The sequence below is a fragment of the Falco rusticolus genome, chromosome 6 (genome assembly GCF_015220075.1).
Source record: "Falco rusticolus isolate bFalRus1 chromosome 6, bFalRus1.pri, whole genome shotgun sequence".
In the NCBI taxonomy this organism is placed as follows: domain Eukaryota; kingdom Metazoa; phylum Chordata; class Aves; order Falconiformes; family Falconidae; genus Falco; species Falco rusticolus.
Window position 1 is genome coordinate 32,765,570 of NC_051192.1, and position 18,775 is coordinate 32,784,344.

Consider the following 18,775-nt stretch of genomic DNA (forward strand, 5'->3'; position numbering starts at 1 on the left):
CCTCAGCCCAATATTTCTTTCTGTCTACTACTATATAATTTCATACTTTTTTAATGTGCCTGAGAGAATATATACAGAATATGGCAAAGACTTGTTGCAAAGCATACATATGTCAAGGAGCCTGGTGGCAGGGAGTGGCAGGGCTCCCTCAGGGGCTGCCAGGCAGAACCACAGAAGCAGGGCTGGTCCCATCATCCCAGCCAGAAGCTGGGGCTGGCACATCTGCCAACTGTTCACAGCTGGGACCAGCAGGACCCATGGCTGGACACAGGCCACTGAACGATGCCCAGTCCATAGCCTGGTAGGGCATGTGCAGTTCTGTAACTCGTGTTTGCCTAATGCTTCCTCCCAGCCAAGGGCAAATCACATTGCCATCCTGGATTCCCCAGGACCATTTTCCCCCTGCTGTGCTTCAGCACAAGCACTTCTGAACTAACAGCTGAGCAATATTGCTTGCTCTTGCAATGACATTGTCTCTCTAGGCTTCTTCTTTAAACTCCAGCTTCCTGAGTGGCAGGAAATTCTGATGTTCACTCATTCATTAGAAGTTTTGCACTTTGTATTTTCAAAGTAAGCTTTGGGAGCGTAAACTCTAGAGACTCAAATAAGGGAAGCTAAATAAACATATTGTTTAAATGAAATAAATAATCCCTCTGTATGATCTTCCTGCAGGGACAACTACAGTCTGATATTACACAAATCCGGTCACAGACATTCAGGTCAGCTTGGGTCTGGAAGAAGTACAGCATTTTCCAGCCAAAGAGCCCCCTGGCCACCAGATGTTGCCAGCTGCCACCCAGAGCACCTGGGGTGCCCCATCACCAGCCTCCAGCAGGGCCGGGCAGGCTCCCCGTGCCGCGTGCTGGGGGCTTAGCTCCTCTCCAGAGCACGCACAGGCTCCAGCGCCGCGCAGGGCCCGCCAGAGCTGGGCTGGCCCCATCCAGCATCCCCGACGTGACAGCCACGGCTCCGGGCGGCTGGGGGGCTGCTGGGCTCAAGCACAGCGCCACACCAACGCGTGGGGCTGCGCCAGGCCCCCCAGGACCTGTGTCAGCCTGAGCTAATGGGCTCACTGGGGCTGGGGTGACAGCACGCAGACACCCACTATGGCCTGCTGCCACCTTCCCGCTTGACGCCCCCCCCCTCCTCCTCCTCTCACTCCGGTTAGCCCAGCCCCTCGCCCTCTCCAGCACCGCAGCTGAGTAACTTCCGATTGACACGCCAGGCGGAGTTCGGGATGGAAACTGCCCGCCCGCCCGTCGCCGTTAAGCCGCTCAGCTGCCGCAGCACCGGCTGCACGACACCTGCCCCGTGTGACGGTGTAACTGGGGATGCCAAGGCCTGGAGGTGCCGTTCCCGAGCGCACCGGCGGGCTCGGAGCAGAACGCACAGCCGCTCCTCTAACGCCCTTCACTGCGAGCACCCGAGCAACCAGGCACCAGCTGGGACCTGCGGGGACCCACGTGTTTGTAGTTGTTCCGATTATGTTTGTGACCGCCACCGCATGGCCCGGCGTCACCGCGCTGCCCCTGCTCGCCACGATGTTTTCCCCCAGCCGGCCCGCAGCCTCTGCCCCCGCGCACAGAGGCGCCGCGACACTTCACACGGCGCCCGCCCCCCGGGCTCGCCCTCCCTGCCCGCGCGTTGCAGCGCAGCGCGGCCCCGGGGCGGGGGAGCGGGGCCCCGCCGGCGGCGGGCGGGGGGCGGCGCGGGGCAGGCACGCGGTGTTTACGGGTGAATGAGGGGCGAGGCCGGTAGCGCTGCGTCAGAGCGGCGCGGGGGCGCGCGGGGGCGGGCGCACCCGGCGGAGCGGCCGCCGCGGGCGGGGGGCGGTGACGCGCATGGCGGGGCGGGGCGGCTGCGGAGCGCGGCCGGGCGCGCTGCCCCGCGGCACCGGGGGCGGCTGCCCGCGTCCTGCCCGGCCATGGGGGTCGGGCTCCGGCCGAGACCCCGCGGGCGGCGCTGACCGGAGCGGCACCCGCCGCTCGCTCCCCGCGCCCGCGGCCCCGCAGGCAGGAGGCCGGGCGGCGGCGGCCGGCGCCCGCGGGCGGGTGGCGCGGGGCTTGGCGCGGCGGGCCGCGGCGCGCGGGGCTCGGGACCCGGAAGCAGAAGCGGGGCCGAGAGGCGGCTGGATGGGAAGGCGCGGCGGCGGCGGCGGGCGGCGATGGGAGAGCAGCAGAGCTCGCTGAGCGCCCCGCGGGCGGCAGCCGCGCCGCCGAGCCCGGCCGGGGCCCCGCGGGAGCTCGGCCCGGACGAGCCGCCGCCGCCGGAGGCGGCCCCGGGCGGCGGGGCGGCCGGGTCGGAGCGAAGCGAGGAGCCGCCGCCGCCTGCCGCCGGCCGCGAGCGGCGAGGGGCCGAGGAGGCGGAGGCGGCGACCGAGCCGGAGCAGCCGCTGGCCGCAGGAGAGCCGGCGGCCCTGGCGGAAGAGGGGCCGGGGCCAGAGGAGAGCAGCGGCGGCCGCCGCCGCCCCCCCCGGCGGCACGTGTACTGCACCGTCTACTGCGTGGAGAACGACCGGCCGGCGGCAGCCCCCGTCTCCCCCGGCGGCGGCGGCGGCTCGGGCGTGGGGCAGCCGCCGGCGCGGCGCGGGGTGGCGGCGGGCGACGACCCGCTGTCGGCGGGCGGCAGCATCGAGGTGGTGGACGTGTACCTGCTGCCCGAGCCCTTCTCCGGGCTGATCGCGGGCGAGTTCGGGCCGCTGCTGGTGCTGAGCTGCCGCGTGTGCCTGGAGGAGAAGCCTATCAAGCCGCTGTCCTGCTGCAAGAAGGCGGTGTGCGACGAGTGCCTCAAGCGGTACCTCAGCTCCCAGGTACGGCCCGGGCGGCGAGGCGAGGTTGTGCCGGGGAGGGGGCAGAGCGTTAAGCGGGGCGGCCGGTACCGGCAGCGCGGGCCTGAGCATCGCCCCGCGCCTCGGGGCGGCGGGGGGCGGAGGAGCCTTTCCCGCCCCACCGAACGCGGCTGGCAGCCGCACGCCCGAGAGCTGCGGATTTAATGACCATTTGTTCTCGAAGCGTTTGCGCGTTGGTACGCAGCCTGTCGGGTTGGTCACTTTAACGTTTTCAAGCTCCTTCCATCTTCTACAGGATGTTCTCTTTGGATTGTCAAACTCTTGCCGTTACGCGGCCGGCACCGGTCTCCTGTAAAGAGGAATGCAAAGGGCGATGGATGGAGTCCGGCGGCAGCGTTAGCAGCCGCCCCGGAGGCGACCCCCGAGGTCAGGTGCCGGGGATCCCGGCTGGCATCCCACAGCCCCGCGCACCCCGCGGCGCTTGTACCCGCTGTCATTCGGCGTGTTCCTCTGAGAATAATGCGTTTGGTGTTAGGCCAGATATGTAGGCTTAAAACAGTGAGGGGGGGGTGTCTGTGTGACTGTTCGGTAGGAATCACAACAGTAAACAAGAACTTCCTTGGGGAAAAAAAAAAGTAAGCCCAAAATGCGGTACCTAGTCTGTGCTGGGCAGAGAGCTGCTCATCCTGGGTTGGTAGGTAGCTAATCACATAGAGGCTGCTTGTATCTTCATCACTGCTTTGTCAGTCAGAACTGCTTTTTCAAACCAAAATCAGCATCTTGAAAGCAAAGCTCCGTCTTAGTGTTTTTAGTAGCTGGAATCACAAAACACTTGTGTGTTGTTACTGACACTAGTGCAGATGTGCCCTAAACTGAAAGCAATGGGTGAAGTATGGGTATGTGGGAAAAACAAAGCCAAATAAACGCTTTTTGTACCACCTTTATGTTTTTATTCAACATAAACTTTTGGGACGTGCCCACTGGAGAAACGCTGGTGTGTGGTAGAATGAATTTTTACACCTGTTGGAGCTGAGAGTTGTGCTGGGGCAGCCTGTGCTTCAAGCCTGGTAACACTTGTTGTGGCTAATGGTAAACTCACTAGCATTTCTATGGATTGCCTCTGTTCTGTTTAGGTAACAAGGAAAGGCTTAATGTGGGGGCTGATGGATGGGAGAAGCATAATTTTGTTTTGTACATCTCCCGTAACACTTAAATTCAGGAACATTATCTCGAGGCTTTATGTACAGAGCCCAGAATGGTTTGGTTTGTAGTTAAGTGGTCGGCTGGAAACTCTCAGTCGTTTGGTTTTTTTTGTGTATATTGCCACTGCTCATTTGCATATTTGCTGCTGAGGTCCTGTGTCAGGACATTGTCTTGCTTTGAAGCTGGAAACTGCAAAGTGGTGTGATGTTAGGGTGGTCTTCTCTAGCTTCTGTTGGGGCCTGCAGCTTACAGTGATCTAATGGAAGTTACATGATCTGGTAGCTAAAGCTACCCTGAAGAGCTCTTCTGCCTGGTTTAGGCTGGACTCTCAGAAGTCGATATGGGAGCTCGGTGGCTGAAACAACTGGTTGGCCTGGGAACCATGGGTACATGCCCCATGAAGTGGGTTTAGCATTAGCCAGCTGTTGGATGTGTATGCAGGGATGCCCTCTTAAAGGAAGCAGCTAGTATTGCTGAGCACTCTGCAAAGCTTATCCCAGCATTAAAAGGTGGTCTTGGCAGATAGCCATATGGGTACTTACTCCTGTACGTGTAAGGTGGGGCAGGGATACAGATGCAGAGGAGGGGATGTCTGCAGCAAGGATGCTGGTCTTCAGGAGGGAGATTCACAGAGCACTTCTGTTGGCATGTTGTTACAGAAACTGTTATGACCAGGCAGAATTTTAGTTGCTTGATAAATTTGTTCAGGGAAAAAGGAAACAAAATACCCTCAAATAACAGTCCAATGTGTTCTTCCCCTGTCTTCCTTTTTTGTAAAGAACAAGAAAGTGATGTTTCTTTGAGAAGGACAAGAAGCGATGTCTCTTTCCTTTGTGCTGTGGAAGGACCCTGTGACTCATCCTGACGAGAGAGGAGAGGCTTCTACATGTCAGTTACATTAAAGGAATTTCTGGGAAGGATGAGTGGAAAGGCAGTATAGGATAGAAATAGTTGCCTTTCATCTTTGAGACTTAACACTGGGTGTAGCAAAGAAAAAAGGAAAATTTACCGAAAGTTCAAAAGGAGTAAATGTTGAAAAGCTGTTTCTGTTTGAAAATTTTAACAGATTTTCAGTTTGGATACAGTCAGCTTGATTTAGGAATGAACCTGACATTGAAAAAAAACCCACCCAAGAACAAAACCCCAGGCAGCAATATGCATTGTTCAGATCTGTTTTTCCTTGTCAGAGAAGTAGCAATCTGTGGCCTTGACTCTTAATTCTCTGGAGGGGTGGTCTTCCATGCTGCAAATGTGGAGCTGGCAGAAGTATAATGCTTAAAATAATTCATGTTACCTTTAATGTCTGTGTGTTTTCCTACTGAAGAAAGCTGAATTCTTGATGATGGTTTCATTGTGATTTCTGAAATGATGCTTAATAGAGTAGCAAAGTAAAAACCCTGTTAATGCATTCTGCCCTCTTCTATGCAAACATAGAACAGCATTGAAACTTCTGCCTTGGAGCCCTTTCATAGATCAGAAAATCAACTGAAGTTTTAGGCATTGTTGAAAAGAAGATTATCCAGATGAGACTATTCCAGCTGCAGAGTTTACTAGTAACGTTACCAGCATGCTGGAAAATGAGGGTAATTGATTTAGGACTGTTGCATCTGAAGGTCCTTAGAGGTCAAATCGTGGCTTTCTTATCACTGGCACAGCACCTTGCTGTATAATCCCTTTCAAAGATTTAACGGCTGGAGCAGAAGCTTAGCAGGGGAGCCTGGAGTGCCCAGGCTGATCTGGAGTCAGACTTTTGGTAAATTGCATAACTTCACCTCTGCCTCAATTTAGCTATTCTTTCTCCTGGCCTAATAGCTGCAGACCCTGAGGGCTTTTCAGGGTCTAAGACCAGTTTATCTACCATTCAAAAAAACTCTATGACTTCATTCTTTTGGTCCCAGAGAAATTGAGGGGTTAGCCTGAAAGAGGTGGTGGCTCTTGCACCTCAGGACCTGGTGAGTCCCACAGAGCCTGGGTCAGTTCACAACAAGCCCCATCTCCAGGAATCAAGGCAGCCTCAAAGCTGCTCTTTGTTGTTACGCTTAAACACAATATAAAACAGATGAGCCCGAAGAGTGTGAATATTTGAACTGTCAGTGCTCTTTCCGGACCATGGTGCTCACGGAGGCAATCTCCATGGGCTCTCAGGTATGTGCAGCGTGAGGTCGGGGTCCGAAGGGTGGAAGAACAGTTTTCTCTTCAGCTGGGAGCTGTGGGCTTCTGCACTCATGCATCTAGTATACAGGTTAGGGACAGGGGTGGGAAGAACGAGGACGCTCAATCTCAGGTGCAATACTGCCTTCACATCCCCTTCTCTTCCCATCCTCCTCTCCATTTAACATGGCACCAAAGCCATGTTATTCCAGAGACTGTGTGCACAGTGCACACACATAGGTTTGCTAAATGAGTGATTCACTTCCTAACCTCTCCTGGCTGCTTCTACATCTGCGTCAGAGGGAGTATTTGTGCCTGGTTTTGCTTTTTGTCCATTTGTGTGTCCGGAGTGGGGATAGGGTTTCTTTGAAATTTTCTTTAAAAATTGTAGGCAAATAGATACAGGATGATTTTTGACTTAAGAAGAGAGGGAAAAGACCTAAAGTATAACTAGGTTTTTATATTTAACTTATTCTGGACTGGTAAAGAGGTTAAGATTTATATGTGTTTTCTCATCTCCCTAATCTGTGAACTTGGCGAGTGCTATTCAGAAGAACAGTATTACTCCTCACTTTTCAGCAAGTATTGACTAGACCAAAATAACATTTGCTGTTTCCTAACATCTATAAAGTACAATATGTTCTCTAATAAATATTTGAAGCTATATATATAAAATTGCATCTATACTTGTTTCGCTTTTCCTATAAAGTGGCTGTAAAAGTTTTATAGAAACCTTGGTGATTTGACTGCCTGCTTTTTCTACATGCAAATTAGGAAACTTGATAATCCAGTTTTGATCCTATGGTTATTAGTGATGCTTTATATTGTAAATCTTGTAATTCTCTTGAAGCAGTTATTCTTATATTAAAGGACTTTGGGTAAGTTAATTTTAAACAGCATACTATATTCTCAATCAGATATTATGGTGCTTTAATTATAGGAACTGTAATGAGATTAGTGGCCGTGAGTAAATTGGAAGGGATTGTTGGGGGTGGGGAGGGACTGCATGCAACAGCGTTTTGTGCACAGCTGATTTTGGTGGGACTAAAATTCTGCTCACCTCTCCTGAGCATGGAATGTGGAGATTGTCCTCCCTCTGCCCAGGACCTGTTACTAGTCTTTCTTTCTCAGTGTCCTGACATCTGGGTTTTGACCCCTTTCCTTTTTTTGTGCATGATCTCTTTCTGAAAGACCTGGAGAAAAAAAAAGCAGCAGACTGTTAGAGTCAGGATTTTTGTGGGGAATGTGATTATATAGCCATGTAGTGAAGAGGAGAATTTAAGAGCAGGCTGTATTGCCTAAAACTAATACTGGCTTGGAGCCGGAGGGACTTGACACCTGCGTGCCTCTTCAGGTGTCTGATGGTATCTTATAAATGATACATCTTCAAAGCCGTAGTCTGGTTGCTGATGAAAACGAGCTAGCAGAAATGTAGGCACCAAGTGCTGAATCATCTGATGGTTAATGAGCTGCTAGTGCCCTGAGTCAAACCAGAGCTCAGAGGGCCACTGTCATTCCCTGTGGGAGCAGCTCGGTGTTTGCAAGGGTTATTAATCCAAAAGCATGCTCTGGCTGTAGTTAGTGAATTAGTTGCTAGGACGGCTGCAGGCTGCCTGCCAGGGGATGATGGTAGGGTGAGCGACCACTTGCCAGCTGATATTGCAAGAACACAGAAGTTTCTAGAGGAGGAAGAGAAGTGCAGGAGGGGAAAGGAATATATTACCTGCTATATTACAGGCCTTCTAAACCAAACCAGCCACTTCAGCCACTATAAGGTGGCTATGTTCCTGAGTAGGAGGAGGAGGCAGCAGATAGACCTGGTCCATTAGCTGCAAGCAGCCTGTAAGCCGCAGGAGCACCTAAACTACTTCACTGTCATTTTCAGCAAACGGCTTCTGAAGGTCTGTCCTGTTCTCCTGACATGTTGTATGCAGTGCCAGTGCTGAAGTGCTGCTTGTGTAGCCGGCTGCCCAAAGGTTACTGTCACAGTTCAAGATGACACCCAAGTACCTTTAAGACTGTAAACATGAGCCTTTGAAGTTGGCTGGGCATATAGCTGGCTTTCAGTCCTTCTTGAATACTTGTTGCTGGATCCAGTTTGAGCCAGACTGAGGCTTGGAACAAAGTTTTACAAAATTAAGCATTGCAGGAAATACATTTAAATTCTTTTAAAAGAAAACTAGTTTTGAGTAATGTTCTTGAATACAGCCTAGTTGTCCTAGCGCATGTCAGGCTTGATACTATGTCAACATACCACCACTTTGTGTGGTGGTTTTGTTCCCTATGCAGGAGTAACTGCAAGCCTACTCTGCATGGATAGCTATGACTTCCTCTTGTTTAGACAAGTGTTTGCCAAAGGTAGACCTGGAATATGTGGCCATCATTTCTTAGCCATGCTGTTACGGAGTGAAGGGGGGAAAAGAGTGGCTGTTTTTTCAGCTAATAAGATTTCCATTAAAACTCTAATCTGTAGGATCAGAGATGTTAGGAATTGAAAAGATTGTGTCACCTTTGAACAGTGGTAGGAAGGGTTTGCTAATGGGGGAAAACCTGAATTTCTGGGGTGAAGATAAATGATAAAGATAAAATTGTTGATGTTGGTAGCAAGGGGTGAGGATAAATGGCGAGTCCTGCAGTGGTGAATTTTTTGATGTTGATAGTAAAGCTGGTTTTGAAAGGTGAAGGCTTCCTATGAATATGAAATTGCAGTGGGAGATGAAGGGGAACCAGTTTTGGTTTAGCTTGAGTTGAAATCTAATTTCAAAAATGTGAAATTTCTGTGAAGCAGAAGCCCTTCTTGTCAGCTGGCTCAAATAGCCAGCATGGTGCACCTTGCTGGTTTGTCAGGAGTGTTGGCATTGGGGACCACGCATAGGCTGAGCCACGGGGACATCGCCTGCTGTGTGCCTTCCCTTGTACTGCTCTCACCAGCTGTTCCAGGCACAGGTATGGACTCAGGCCAGGGGTTTTAAAGTGAAATGAGTTGAAAACTGAACTGAGTTTTAATTGCCCAGACAAAGAGAAATGAAGGAGTTAAAGGGGCGTTGGGAAGGCTTTTGGCTCACCTCTGTCCCTATTCCCCTGTTTTTCCAACCAGAACAACTGTTCCTCCAGTTGCTTTGGGGCCTCTTGGCCCTTCATTCCTCTCTTCTTGTACAAATATCTTGCTTCCTGCTGTCTAAACCAGCCAGGCTCAAGGAAGGTACGACTCTTACGTGACCAGGATGTGAGTACGTTGTCAAAATGATTTAAGAGTTGTAAGGGATGTAATTTCTTCAAAATTCTTCTGGTGAAGAAGGGCTTTACTTACCCACCCAGTTACCATGGTTTATCTGTCTAGTATGCTTTAGCTGCTTGCACTTCAGGTTTCTCTTGCCTTTTTTTGTATATTTTATAAATTCTATTAAAAAATCCTCATCTATTTGATTTTGTTAGTCAAATACCTATGACTTTTTCTAGTATAGAAGAAGTGACAAATTTGTGTAGTGATGAAGAGGCTATTAACTTATGAGCCCATTTTTAAGTACTTGAAAAAATTTTGATATGGTATTTGGAAGCTAACATGAACATAAAAATAACAGCATTCTTGTTGAATAGCCAGTTCTTAAATGTATGTTTTTCTGATATGGCGTGCACACATTTATTGTATAGGTAAATAAGCCTTGTGAGAGCAGGTGCTTAATGTAAGTGAAATAGGAAAAAAATAGGATGGAAAACAAATTCAAGACTTTACTTGTAGAGAAGAAAACTTCATGGTTGTAGGGTTTCTCCTATTTATTTACTTAATTGTGAGAAAGGCTGTGCACTCCCTAGATTACAATTTCACAAAAAGATGAAAGAAATTTCTAAAGCTGTCCCACTCCCTTTTCTTTATGAGCTTGCTGGTAGACCATAGTGCACTTTGAAAACTGCAGATGTTTTTTACAAGGGATGTCAGGTTGAAATAATAACAAAAGCACCTTTCCCCTTCTGTGGACTTTCTTCCCAAGTGGTGTTTTTATTAAGCACAGTACAGACTATACTGGATATTGTAGTGGAAGGTAGAAGGGACAAAGTTTAACTTTCCCAAGCCTAGTTATGCTGATGCCATTGTGTATTGTTTTCTACCATAGACATTGTACAAATGGCAGCAAAGGCAGGTACCTCTCTAGTTTAATTGGTTTGGCTCCCTCATCTCATAGGAGTGGTGGTGTATCAGCTTGGGGCCGCGTGTAGGACGGGGATCTGAATGACTGTCCCTTTAGCTTGTAGGAAAGGGAAGTCCTATCCAAACTGTTTCAGCTGTGATGTGGCTCTTTGGGGTTGTGCACACAATACAAGGAAGGAAGAAGAGCGAGAAGAAGGTTGCCAGGATGGGAAGGGCTTCGTGATGTGATAAGAATTGGTTTGCCCCAGAAGATGGGCCTGCTCAGGATGAGCTTTCATAAAACAAAAGGGAATCATGAAGACTGGTGTCCTTCATGTATGAGGTGCATCTTTAGCCTCTGTTTAAACCTGCAACTTAATACTGGCTAGTTATTCTGGTAAGTGGTGGCCAGAAAGTGAAATGGAACTAGCTCTATTTCTGGTTTCTTATTGGATGGGGGCGGGCAGGAAATCTAACCTTAAAAAGGAAAAAAAAAAAAAGTGTTTTAAACACAGTTTAAAATAAAGAACTTCCAAGAAAATGGTGGGTTAGTGTTTTACTGGACTGCTGGAAGACTTTTATACCCTATAGGCAGCAGAGAGGGGTGGAGTAGGTAGGTACAGCATACTATCTGTGACACCATTTTAGAGGTGCTGAGAGGTGGCCGCTTTCCTGAACAAGCAAAAAGAAGGGCTTTGCTATTGTCAGTGCCATTGCTGTTGTGTGGGGGTACAGAAATGGTGGAGGTGGGCTTCTTAAGATATTCAGCTATTTTAATGTTGCTCACTGTGTCAGTGCACTCTGGGGAGAGGACAGCTTATGCCTTTCCATTCCAGTGCACCTCTGCAGTGCCAGGTATGATTTGTCTCCTTAGAAATACTCCTTTAGCAGCCTTATGGAAGCAAGTATGTAAACTGCTCGGTGCTTTTTCAAGTGCATGTGCAGCTCAGTTGTGCAATAGCTTGGAAACTCTGCTTAGTTAACTTCATGGTATTAGTGTGCAGCTTAAAAGAGGGAAAGAATGTGCAACTTAAAAGGTTTTTTTGGAATGGACAGATTCACAGAAGAGCAAACATGTCCCATAGTATTTAGATGCTAAGTTGCGTACCAACTACAAAATATTGATGTTAGGACTCCAGGCAGAGTTATGGTGGTGATAGTATATTTTATTGTGGTGAACTAATCCTACTGAGATTAAGGCAGAAATTTGGTTATAATACACTGGACTTCTGTCTAAATGTTGTTGCTGTTAGAGACTTACGGGTATTGACATATACATGGCCATGTAGACCTGAAAGTGGCTGAACTGTGCTATTAAAATCTGGATATTTTAAAGTATGTAGGTATCTGTGGTCACAGTTTTCCTTACGCAGGGGCAGTGGAAATTAAGCAGCCTCAGACATTTTCACCCATTTGTATAATGGAAAGTAGATTCAGCTTTGCTTCTGTATTTCTTTCTCAGTAACACTTAGAGTAACTTTCAAACTTCTGAAGATGCGCATTCTTTCAAGGCATGATCTGAAGTTGTAACTTTAAATGACTGGCATCTTCGCCATTTCTAAGATTTTAAACTTTCCTTGCAGTGAGTTGTGACTATTGCTAATGGACATTGCTGAGTGCTTTTGCCTCAGTAAAGTAGTTATTTCATGTGAAGACTTGATTTGTTGTTCTTTTTGTGAGAGTAACTTGGCAAACCCTGCCTAAGTGTCCCATAGTGTAATGCTTCATGAGGACCTCACCCAAGCCAAGCCAACTAGTCAGACAAGGCCAAGCAATCACTTCTGGTAAATTAAGGATCTAAAATGAGTTCTGGATCTCCTTATCAAGAAGAGCAGACCTTGTCTAAAGCTGAAGGTCTACAGTCATTTTAGCTGGCAGTGCTGCTTACCCCAACCTGCAACTTGTTCCTTAGTGTTCATGCATCATCTGATCCACCAGCAGAAAAAAATGGTCTGGTTTGAAAGTAACCTTTCACAACCATATCTTACTGTGGTTGGTTTTGGGTGTTTGTTGGGGTTTTTTGTCTTATCCAGCACCTAATTGTCTCATGCATGGTGTGCAAATGTTTATTCCACCACAAGGCAATACTAAATAAAGTGTCTGTGGCTAAGCAGGGCCACTTATTTTGGCAGCTGTGACAGCCTGTCAGAACAAAGCAACTGAAAAGGCAGTGCAAGGGAAGGAGACAGAACATGTTCAAGATGACAGCACATGGGGTTTTTTATTGGAGCTCAATGAAATCAAACCTGCAATTTGGTCCTGTTCTTGCATCACTTCCTCTTTCACAATCCACATGGAAGCCACGGCTTGTCCAGTGCCCAAAGGTGCGTCTGCACCTGTAGCTCTTGGACAAGCGTGGTGGTGTGGTCCAGAGTGTTTATCTGAGCTTGCAGCACTGAGGTTCCCAGTCCTGCCGAGGCTGGTACCCATTTATGGTACCTGTGGCATCATTAAATAAGCAGCTCTCAACCAGCTAGAATTTTAAAGGATCCCCAAGTGTTTTATAACATAAAATAGATTATTCCTAAGGCCGTTTTACAAGTGAAGGTTTTTCATGTGAATATTCTTGCAGACAAGGAACCTCTTCTTTTGATCTGGTTTATTTCAACAGCTTTAGTTCGCTGCAGCCAAGCAGTGCCAAGTATGATCGTTATTTTCTTGAGAGAAATATTTTTGAGAGCTCTTGTGCAGGAAATAAGTTCCTCATTGCCCCTTACCTCTTTGAATAACAAGTGAAAAGATGCAGAGCTCAAAACAATAGAAGGGGGGTTGTTTTTTATTGTGTGGGTTGTGGTGGTTTATTCTGGGGGGTGGTGGTTTTTTGGTGTGCGTTCTTTTTTCCTTCAAAGACAAAATACCTGGACTGTTGTTAAATGGGATGTTATTTTAAAATGCACAGCGGAACAATGTACAGCACTGTCATGGAAGAAGTAGTATGCATAATTTTGAGATCTTTGTAGATGAAGGGTTTTTTTGAGCTTGGTTGTACAGTCTCTTGGTAAAAGTACAAAAAAATAAACTTATTTTGGAGACAACAACCAAAATAAATTCATTACTATTCCAATATATCATTTTCCACTGTGATTAACTTATGTTTCTGTAGGTGTACTGCTTTTGACCCATAAAAATTTTAAGCCTATTTTTACAATTAATATAGAAATTTTTAAAGTTGTATATAACCCATGCTTCTAGCATGTGCATTGGCATGAATGGGCTGTAACTACAGCTTTCACAATCTAGAAGCATGTTTCTTAGTGAGAAACATTGAGATATTAGTTTGGGGGAAGGAGAGAAGACCAGGAGGCAGTCCCCTCTCCTTGCCTCAGTAATTAACTGGGACCAGATGGCCAGTTTTGTGATGCTAGCTTACCATTTAGCTTCTGTATCGAGTTTTGATTTAGGAGAATTTTGTTTTATCAGTCCTTATGGTGAAAAGAAAGAGCAAGGAAGAGGTTTTTTGATTTTAATTTTTCAAGTAGGAGCTCACCTGACTGTTGGAACATTAGTATGAGGCAGCAGATCTGAGTTAATGACAACAGATGATGCAAGCAGCTAATAATGGTGGAACCACTTAAAAGGTGAATGCAACTTGAGGATGTAGCAGAGAGAGGAGAGCAGGGATGCTGTTGTATGTGACAAGGTTTTATTTGGAATCTTGGGCACCAGGGTTTAAGAAAAATGGCAGGAACCAGGAAGGACTGCAAGGAGAAGAGAGCTGTTGAACAGATGCAGAACTGCATAAGGAGATCTGGCAGGAGAAATGACCACTCTTCCTAATTGCAAGGAAGGGGGTAAATTAGGTAGACACTTGTAAAGAAGTTTTGGCACAATGCAAACTATAAAATTAGCAGTTAATGAAGGGAGGATGGAAATTGGTGTGAGCCTGTGTGTTTGGGATGGAAGGGAGGGACCTTGGAGGGCCCTTCTAGTCTCTGAATTTGGGAAGAAGGGCGCAATATCTGAGCAGTTCTCAAAGCCAACACCTTCAATGCTGTCAAAAGGGACTCACTGTGTGGCACCATTATGTGCTGAATTTGGCCTGGTTGGATGAGAAGGCTGCCTGTGCTTCTCCGAGTGCGCTCTGTTGGGAAGCTTGAGGAAATGGTAGAAGAGTTCTATGGCCTGCTGTTACTGTTTTTTTAACTATTGCAAACAGCAAAATTTCCTAACGCCCGACGTGTATCTGCAAGCAGTGCATTTCAGACCATGCTTTGTGTCTGGCATTTCCTGGTCTGTAAAGAATCTGAAGTCAAATGTCTTGCACTGATTTTAAGAGAAATGGCTTTTAAATAAATCTCAAAACTGTGTTTTCAAGACTGTTTTTGATTAGACTGATCTGGCTTAATTGGAGCAATTTCCAAGTGGTTCCCTCCCTCCGCTGGCAGAGGACAGACTGCATTGCCGTTACCTTGGTTGACCTAAGTTATAGAGGATGCCTTTGTGAAATAGCTCTCCAAGGGAATTCATGCAGGCTGTTGTATAAAGTTATGAGAGAAAGAACAATTAGCAAAGACCAGTGATTGTGTGTTTTCGTCTCCACAGATTGCTTTTATGTGAAAACAATGAACAAAACAGATGGTTAGGGTACCAGAGAAAAACAGTCTCTGAAATTGGGTGGTTTGGGTGTGGGGTTTGCTGTTGATTTATATTTTTTTTATGAAACTACTGTTAGTGGTTGGGTAAATGTGCTGTAAGTTACTGGAAGGTGGTAGCTGGTTGTTGTTGCACTTCATTGTTTTCCTCTTGGTCCTTAGTTTAGCTGTATGCTTCACTGGACAGGCTGCAGCATCATCATTCTGGGTTTATCTCCTGATGGGAGATATTCTAGGGGGTTTTTTCCTTCCAGTTTTTGATACCAACGTCTGACAAGTTGTGGAAGGATTTTAGCATCCTTAAAGTGCTTATGTTGGCTTCCAGGTAGTCTTTTGGTAGCTCTAGGTAGTTGCAGGGTGTTTTATTGGGGATTCTGGTGAAATCCATTCTGGTTCTGGCTGTGCCTGGCCTGGTGTGCATGGGGAGGGCTTTGCTACTGAGATGCAGTAAACATGAGTTTCTATATTTATCACAAAATATGCTTGCACGCTGCTTGAATGAACTCGTTAAAGCCATTGTGCTCTTTATATATGCAGGAGCTAGATCCACAGGGAAAATAATCAAGTTTTGCACAGAGATTGTGCTCAGCTACCCAGCCTCTATGTGTTAAGTCCATTCTTTAATATCCTGTATGTGTTTGTACCTTTGAAGACTGTGTAGCCTTTTATTCAATTCTTGTTAAGTTAGGTTTATACCTGTACAACTAAACTGGTCTCCTTCAGGGTTTTAGTTTCATGTAGTGTCTCTGAGTTCAGGGGTGAAGTCTGTCTGGGAAGACAAATTTCATGGAAGCACTAATTGATTCAATTTTTGGGTCCAAAATCAGTGTTGTGTACTAATCATGAAAAACCTGCTTCTGGATTTGGACAAACCTTACAGCATGAAGACTGATACATGCTGAACCAACGGGCATTGAAACATTAAAAGCACTCTGAAAGGTGTATGATTTTTAATAGATTCCTTCATGTATGTAAGCCATGGTAGAAAAACTGATGAGAACTAGATCTGGAATATGTCAAATTATCATATATCTTGTGTAATGGTCTATAGAGACACTTGAAAAATGCAGAAGTACTGCCCAAGGAGTAAGAAAAGGTAGATGAAATGAAGTTAAACAGCTGGCTGATAAGTTTTGAGTGGGTTATAAAACCTTTATTTATGTCAGGAACTTGAGCTTCTTCAAAAGGTGTATGCTTATCTAATGAGTGCTGTGAAGATCCTGGAGAGTGACCTGTATTCTTGCCAGCTTCCAACTTTTGCTGTTTTTCTTCTTGCCTTTCCTGGATGAGCTTCCTTTCCACTGTCAGGAGCTTTTTAAAATGGTGTTTCCTTTCCATGGCGATCCCGTAGTTTACAGTATTTGCAGTTGTGTTCTGGAAAGGTAGAGGTTTATACAGTTTAAGACTAATTTGGTCACCTTGTGGATTATTCAGCAATGCCACTGAAAGTAAAGGATTTGTACTGGAAGAAATCTAACTTCTGTCATATGCCGTGTGACTTTGGGGGAAGGAGTTGTTACTCAGCCGTGGACTCTTATCTCTGTCATGTTGTTGGAGTGTTTGTCTTGTTTTTCTTCCTGACAGTGTATAATTGACCAGGAGAGAAAGACCTCCTTGCAGAAGAATCTTTGTAATCACCTATCATGTGCTTTTGTCAGTCCAGCTGCTTTTGAGCAAGTGTGATCCATGTAGCAGATGACTCAGAGAGCTGGCCGTGCTTTACACTGGTGGTATCTCTCTAGCACTGAACTGAGACACTTAAGCCGAGGCTGAACAACCTTCAGGACACATCAGTTAGAGCTGTCTTAAACTCTTCACTGTTCCTTGCTATCACTGTACACCTGTGGAGGGGGGGCTGAAGTATGTTCACGGCAGTGAAATTACAGCTTTTTTTGCTTTTCTTCCCCCTACTACTGCAGAGTCATACGAAGCGTTCTTGTAGCTTGGAGGAGTTCTGGACTAGCCTATGCTATCTGTTACTCAACTGTGATTTCAACACAGTGATTTTGAAGATCAAGCTCAGTAGCCTTGTGTTTCTGTTACACAGATACCTTTAGTGGTAAAGTGGAGCAGTTGTGAAATTTGGAAGTATAAAATCATAAAAGCCTGTAACAGATTATATTACTGTATTGTGCATTACAAAAAGTTTTTTGAAGGCACCCCCCCCTTCCATCAAGTAGCAGAGAGATACTGATTGTGTTCTCCCTTTTTTTACCTGTTTCTCAGGCCCTGGAAGTGGGAAGAGGGTAACCATGAGATTAAGACTATTAGTTTGTTTTTATTCCTCCTCTCTTTCTCTTTGAACATCATTTGTTGGGGGGGTCATGGGGGGTGTGGGCATTAGGAAAAGGACTTGGTGTTTCTCTGAAGCAGTAGAGTTCCTATGCTGAGCGTTTGGCACACGACACCCTTACGTGTGATGGCACAGGGAACAGGTTTGCTCAATTGCAGCTTTAATGTTTCAGTTAAACCTGTGTACTGTGTTGGATGTAGTAGGAGGTGTTTTGATTCCATGTAGGTGTTCCAAGTGCTCATCAGGAAGTGACTAATACAGCTGGGCAGGTAGGGCTGCACTAATGAGACCAGTAAGAAAATGGGCTTTATTTAAAAAAGAACAGCTGTCACTACTCAATGTAAAGCACACATCATATAGCAGTAGGAAATTTACTGTTGATCTAGCATACTATTGCTTTGATCAGTTACTTTTTAAAATTTTGGGGGGTTAGGATTTAGAGGAAATACATATTTCATGTCTTGGGTTGTACAATAGCTATATTAATTGTGCTAATACTGCATATTGCAAACCCAAGCAAACAAGAAATTGCTCACAGCTGTGATTTTTCTTAAACTAGAAAAATACAGAATTAGGATAGCTGATCAATCTTAGCTGTCTTATAGTGACCACAATGGAAAAACCTTGGAATCATGCTTCCTTGTAACTCCAGTGTAAACTATCTTAAATATCAGTTTTGCCTCAACTTTTGGGGGAAAAGATGGTGAGTTTTGATATGGTTTCATCTAAAACTAGTTGCAAACTTGTAAAATTCTAAAAATGCTTTTTTGCTCGAAAATTAAATTCAGGGAAGCAGTACCTAATTGTTGAGATTTTTATTGAACCTGTAAATACTGTACTGAATGAACCCAACTACTGTAACAATACAAATACCTGTGACGATAATTAATAAGTTTCATACTGAAGTTAAGCTACAGATCACTCCATGAAAGGAGCAGTAAATACATTTTGCATAGCTTCCATTCTCTGTTCATGTTTCCTCTTAGATTTTTACGTTTTGGCCCTTCCTATTAGTTTCCTTCTGAATTTGCGCACCTCAATAAATGGAAATATTCTTGGAAAATAGGCGGAATGGTGATGCTCCAATCTTAGTGGCAGTTAAATAAAACAGTCAAAACAATCCTAGGCTGCTCTTCTGAGCTTTTCCCTCCACTTTTTTTTGTTGTTGTTCCACTTGCCTGGTTAGATCTCTTGAGCCCTTTCTGCTGGTTGGATAGGTTTTCTTTGCTGTACTGCTCTCAGATTTGCTGCTCAGTGGGTTTTACTTTCCAAGCATCTCTTACAAGTACCTTTGTTGTGCCTTAGTGAATACTGCATGTATGCAGTTTGTCTAGTCTCGTGTAGGACATGAATCTACCACCTCCCATCATCATGTTTATTGGCTGTCATAGCTAAGGGGGACAAATCATTGAAATCTCATATGAATTCAGCAAGTGTATTTTTTTCTTGAGTGAAAGCATGTTCCGTGTATCACAGTTGCAAGTAATTGTCTGCTGTTAGAACAATCCTGACAGAGACTTCTAACTTTTTCTTGGTTTCTTCCAAATAAAATTGTTCCATCCCACTTGAATCTGTGGGGAAAATCCAAGGTGATCCTACCCAAGTACTCTAGAAATCCAGAC

At 46.2% G+C, this 18,775-nt stretch overlaps 1 protein-coding gene across 1 annotated transcript in view; it reads left to right on the top strand.

Annotated features, from left to right (window-relative positions):
* Positions 1 to 2,164: 2,164 nt before the first annotated feature.
* The window catches only part of RNF217 (ring finger protein 217), a 63,506-nt gene continuing 46,895 nt past the window's right edge, over positions 2,165 to 18,775 (top strand). The window contains exon 1 of the mRNA XM_037391776.1: positions 2,165 to 2,809. Within this exon, the coding sequence (XP_037247673.1) occupies positions 2,165 to 2,809 (645 nt within the window). The remainder of the gene's footprint in view (positions 2,810 to 18,775) is intronic.